General features: G+C 38.9%; 1 protein-coding gene across 1 annotated transcript; it reads right to left on the bottom strand.

Annotated features, from left to right (window-relative positions):
* Positions 1 to 2,898: 2,898 nt before the first annotated feature.
* Positions 2,899 to 5,080, bottom strand: LOC131821758 (T-complex protein 1 subunit delta-like). Its single transcript, XM_059158062.1, has 2 exons — positions 3,845 to 5,080; positions 2,899 to 3,628 (listed from the first exon to the last, which is right to left on the bottom strand). The coding sequence occupies exons 1-2, from the start codon at positions 4,941 to 4,943 to the stop codon at positions 3,108 to 3,110; spliced, it is 1,620 nt and encodes a 539-aa protein (XP_059014045.1). The 5' UTR covers positions 4,944 to 5,080; the 3' UTR covers positions 2,899 to 3,107.
* Positions 5,081 to 5,487: the final 407 nt, after the last annotated feature.

Below are 5,487 nucleotides of genomic sequence, written 5' to 3'. Positions count from 1 at the left end.
AAGAAACAGGTAGTCTTCAATCCTTTACTCTAGGGTTACTACAATAATCAGAAAGAAGCTGTTTCTTTTCCTGCTTCTGCCTCCAAATAATAGCTTTGTTTACCAAAATTAGACTCTTTTTGAACTCTTATGGATCCTCTGTAAAGTGAATATTTACTTTCTTAATGTTCTTTAATTCATACTAGGCTGGCCTGGGAACTTAGAGAAAAGTTTCACATCCATGATTTTAAAAAATCCATAAATATTATAGAAAGTACATATAAATGGAGCAAAAATAACTCATTGTAACCACAACCATAAGACAGATCAAGTATGTCTCTACACAATTCTCCTTGATTCCAACTCTAAATTGGTTTACTAAGTTCTTTTCTTTTCTTTCTTTCCCTGTTCTTTTCTTTGTATTACAGTTTATTTCTATCACTAGTTACAATTGTGACATTTTCCTTAATTTTGTTTAACTTCTTTAATGTTTTCCCCCATTATATTCTAAATGGATAAAGTGGGCACATATGTTGGTCATCTATTAATTTGTAGGATCTTGTACTCACAGGCAAGGTACTAGGAGAGCATAAAAATGAATGTGGTAATATCGTTCATCAAAGACCTCACAAACTAATAGGAAGAAAAGTATTTTTTTTTAAAGTCAGCAATACTAGATTGAGTCTCAAGTTATAATCAAGACTTGAAAATATATGAAATTAGCAGAGAGGAAGGTCATTTTAAAAACTATAAAGTCAGGAAGGATTTGTGAAAAGAAATGCTGAAGCCAAGGTAGGAAGACTGAGTTCACATGGACTAAAAAGAAGAAAACTACATGCAAAGCAGAACAAAATATAATAAATAGAATTTGCAAAGAGGAAGAAAGCAGGAGAGAACAAAAATTTAAAGATATTGTTTGGTTGTCTTTGGACCTCCATTGCTTTTGATGTAACTTTTTATTGCCTCTGCCTACTTCAAGTTTTTACTTTAATTTTTGGTTTTTAGCAGTTTAACCATGATGTACTTAGGTGTAGTTTTCCTCTTGTATATATTGCTTCGAGTTTGCCAAGCTACTGGTAACTGTAAGTGTGTTTGCAACAATTTAGTGAAATTCTGATACGTTATTTCTCCAAATATTTTTTTCTGTCTCCATCTCTCTGTTATTCCAAGTCTTTGTAAGCTAGACTGACATCTTGTAGCCCTTTTTTCCCCTGTTTTTAGGTGAAACAATTTCTATTGACCTATCATGTTCACTGACACTTTATTTTTCCATTTGTATTTTGCTGTTGAGTCTATTTAGTTCTGATTAACAATTAGCAAGGCAGAGAGGCAACTTAAGTGTCCATTGATAGATGAATCGATAAAAATTATCTATCTATCTATCTATATATTATATATATAATATATATAATATCTCTTATATACATAGTGGAATATTACATGGCCATAAAAAAGAATGAGTTCTTGTCATTTGTGACAACATGGATGCACCTAGAAGATATTATTACAGTGAAATAATTCAGAGACAAACATGATATGATTTCACTTATATGAGGAATCTAATAATCAATCCACATTAAGATATCACCTTACACCAGTTAGAATGGCCAAAATTAACAAAACAGGAAACAACATGTGTTGGAGAGGATGTGGAGAAAGGGGAACCCTCTTCCACTGTTGGTGGGAATGCAAGTTGGTGCAGCCTCTTTGGAGAACAGTGTGGAGATTCATCGAGAAATTAAAAATAGAACTTCCCTATGACCCTGCCATTGCACTCCTGGGTATTTACCCCAAAGATACAGATGTAGTGAAAAGAAGGGCCATCTGTACCCCAATTTTATAGCAGCAATGGCCACAGTCGCCAAACTATGGAAAGAACCAAGATGCCCTTCAACGGACGAATAGATAAGGAAGATGTGGTCCATATACACTATGGAGTATTATGCCTCCATCAGAGAGTATGAATGCCCAACTGTTGTAGCAACATGGACGGGACTGGAAGAGATTATGCTGAGTGAAATAAGTCAAGCAGAGAGTCAATTATCATATGGTTTCACTTATTTGTGGAGCATAACAAATATCATGGAGGACAAGGGGTGTTAGAGAGGAGAAGGGAGTGGGTGTAAATTGGAAGGGGAGGTGAATCATGAGAGACTATGGACTCTGAAAAACAATCTGAGGGGTTTGAAGTGGCGGGGGTGTGGGAGGTTGGGGTACCAGGTCGTGGGTATTGTAGAGGGCACGGATTGCATGGAGCATTGGGTGTGGTGAAAAAAATAATGAATACTGTTTTTCTGAAAATAAATAAATTGAAAAATTTATTTTAAAAAAAGAAAATATAAAATAAAATAAAATATCAATACAAGTGAAAAAAACAATAAAGCAGAAACAAAGATTGCAGTCTGTTCTCCAGAAAGCCCTCCAGACCACACCGAATCCATTCTGCCTTTGCTATATCCAAAAGGTTTTGAACAGATGTCTTTTCATTCTCATTAGTTTCCATGAATTTTATAAATTCTTCTTTAATTTCCTGGTTGGTACATTCATTTTTTAGTAAGATGCTCTTTAGCCTCGAAGTGTTTGAGTTCCTTCCAAATTTTCTCTTGTGATTGAGTTCAAGTTTTAAAGCATTGTGGTCTGAAAATATGTAGGGGATAATTCCAATCTTTTGGTACCAGTTGTGACCTGATTTGTGACCCAGAATGTGATCGATTGTGGAGGAGGTCTAGGTGCACTTGAAAAGAATAAATATTCTGGTTTTTTAGGATGGAATGTTCTGTATATACCTGTGAAGTCCATCTGGTCCAGTGTGTCATTCAATTTCTTCATTTTCTTGTGATATTCTGTGCATAATTATGCTTATTTTGCAATGAGAGGGGTATTAAAGTCCCCTACTGTTATTGAATTATTATCAATGAATTTCTTTTCTTTTTTTTTTTTTGAAACAAAACATTTAATATTTTAATTAAGTTTTGTCAATACAATTTTAAGCAAGTGCCATTGGAAGACCAGGCCCAGGAATTCACAAAGGAAACAATCTTCCAAACAGCAAGGAACACCAAGGTGATCTTCCACTCCAGAAGCAATTTAGGGACCACAGTGGTGCCAGTTGGCCAGTGTTCATCCAATTACCGAGTGTTTACCACATCATCAATTTTCAGAATGCTCCGGACAGTTTCAGTTGCTAGAGTCAGTGCACTGACTGAAACCAACAAAGGCTGGACAACCAGTTCCTCCAAAATGTTGGAAATACCACCCTTTCGGACATTAATGCCGGTAGTTTTTTCTCCTTGGGCGTGCCGGTTTCTCAGTTCTGTTACTGTAGAAATGAGATTCAGGCCAGCATTTTCAGCTAGTGTAGATGGAATGACTTCCATAGCATCTGCAAAAGCACGAACACAGTAGGATTCCATGCCACTCAATGTTCGTGAATATTCAGTTAACCGTAGGGCCAATTCTATCTCCAGAGCACCACCGCCTGCAATAAGAGCTCTCTTCTTCACTAAACAGCGAATAACACACAGGGCATCATGAATGGAGCGCTCAGCTTCTTCAATCACCAATTTGTTAGATCCACGGACAACAATTGTAACTGTTTTTCCAGGGCTTGTACAGCCTGTAATCTTGAGTAGTTTGCCAGAACCATTTATTTTTATTTTTTTTTAAAGATTTTATTTATTTATTTGACAGAGAGAGATCACAAGTAGGCATAGACACAGGCAGAGAGAGAGAGAGGAGGAAGCAGGCTCCCTGCTGAGCAGAGAGCCCGATGCGGGACTCGATCCCAGGACCCTGAGATCATGACCTGAGCCGAAGGCAGCGGCTTAACCCACTGAGCCACCCAGGCGCCCGCCAGAACCATTTAAATTGACCTCCTCAGCTAACTCAGCTGATCCCAACATGTCGGCAGTAAATTGGTCAATATGAGCAACTGGCTTGGTTCCAATTGTCTTACAAATGAATTCGATGTCTTCTCTTTCAATATCCTTAACCACCATAATCTTCATTTTGTTCAGGAAATGTAATGCAAGATCACTAAGAGCATCTCTCAGAATAGACTTCTGTATGAGAAGGACATTACATCCTGTTTTTTTAATTTGCTTCACTAAATTGAGAATATAGGCTCTCTCCTCCCGCAGCACTCGGTCCATCTGGACATAGTCAGAAACTACTATTTGATTATCCATATCTGTTTTGGGAGCAGATAAACAAAATTGAATAAGTCCAATCTTAGCCTTTTCAACTCTGGTTATGCCAGAATTTGCCACCTTTTGAGTAAGTACCAGCCCTTCCACCAGCTCACAGTCATCAATTGTGCCACCAAGTTTCTTAACAATTTTAATGTCTCTAAGATCTACACTAATAGCTGTGGCTGGATCAATCACTTTCATCACTGCATTTACACTCATTGGAGAAAGCAGACTTGAATACTGAGAGACAACCTTTGAGTTCAGGGACGTGGTAGCACTATTTAATAAGGTTTCTCTGTCACTCAGTTCCACAGGTCGAGACATGTCAGTCAAGATTTCTATACCCTTTTCCAAAGCCTTCTGGAATGACTCAGAAATGATGGTTGGATGAATCCCTTTTTGAAGAAGCTTGGTACAGGAATCTAAGAGAGAGCCAGCAATGATGACTACTGATGTGGTACCATCTCCTGCTTCTATATCTTGTGCCTTAGACAGCTCCACCAGCATTCTGGCTGCTGGATGTAACACTTGCATTTGTTTCAGAATGGTGGCTCCATCATTTGTAATGGTCACATTGCCTTTTCCATCTTGAATCATTTTGTCCATTCCTTTTGGTCCAAGGCTTGTTCTAATAGCATCAGCAACAGCTTTGGCTGCCGAGATGTTGCTGAAGCGGATTTGGGCCGGCTTGTCGCGGTCCTGATAGGCGCTTTTGCTGCGGCCGCCGGCAGTCCCGGCTGGCGCCCCGGTTCGGGGTGCCACGTTCTCCGGCATGGCAAACTTGGCTGGGTCTGCGTGGGCTCGCGAAGGACGGATGGACCCGGATTCCAGCCGGCCTAGACTAACGGAACGCGCCCACCGCCTTCATGAAGCTTCCAGAAAGCAGCGCGGACGCCGGGAGGAGGAGGTGGAGAGGGGGCCTGCCAGGCGGCGCTATCAATGAATTTCTTTAAGCCTCTTTCTAAGTGATTTATATAATTGGCTGCTCCCAAGTTAGGAGCATAAATATTTATATTTGTTTGATCTTCTTGTTGGATAGTCCCTTTAATTATGATATAGTGATGTTCTACATCTCTCATTACAGACTTTGGGTTAAAATCTAATTTGTCTAATATATGTATTGCTACTCCAGCTTTATTTTGATGTTCGTTAGCGTGATAAACATTTCTCCACTCTTCATTTTCAATCTGGAGGTGTGTTTGGGTCTAAAATGAATGTCTTTCAGACAGCATATCAATGGGGCAACTTTTTAAATCCAATCTGATACCCTGTGTCTTTTGATTGGGGCATTTAGCCCTTTTACATGCAGAGTAACTTT

This window comes from Mustela lutreola, chromosome X, assembly GCF_030435805.1.
Source record: "Mustela lutreola isolate mMusLut2 chromosome X, mMusLut2.pri, whole genome shotgun sequence".
Classification (NCBI taxonomy): Eukaryota; Metazoa; Chordata; class Mammalia; order Carnivora; family Mustelidae; genus Mustela; species Mustela lutreola.
Note: the sequence above shows the minus strand (reverse complement) of the source record. Positions and strands in the feature narration are given on the sequence as shown.

Bases quoted from the DNA above. Each gene is read 5' to 3' on its own strand.
- LOC131821758 (XM_059158062.1), bottom strand. From the start codon at position 4,943: ATGCCGGAGAACGTGGCACCCCGAACCGGGGCGCCAGCCGGGACTGCC. The intron at 3,629-3,844 runs TAAATGGTTCTG...AAAAAATAAAAA, and splicing joins GTTAGCTGAGGAGGTCAATT to TAAATGGTTCTGGCAAACTA.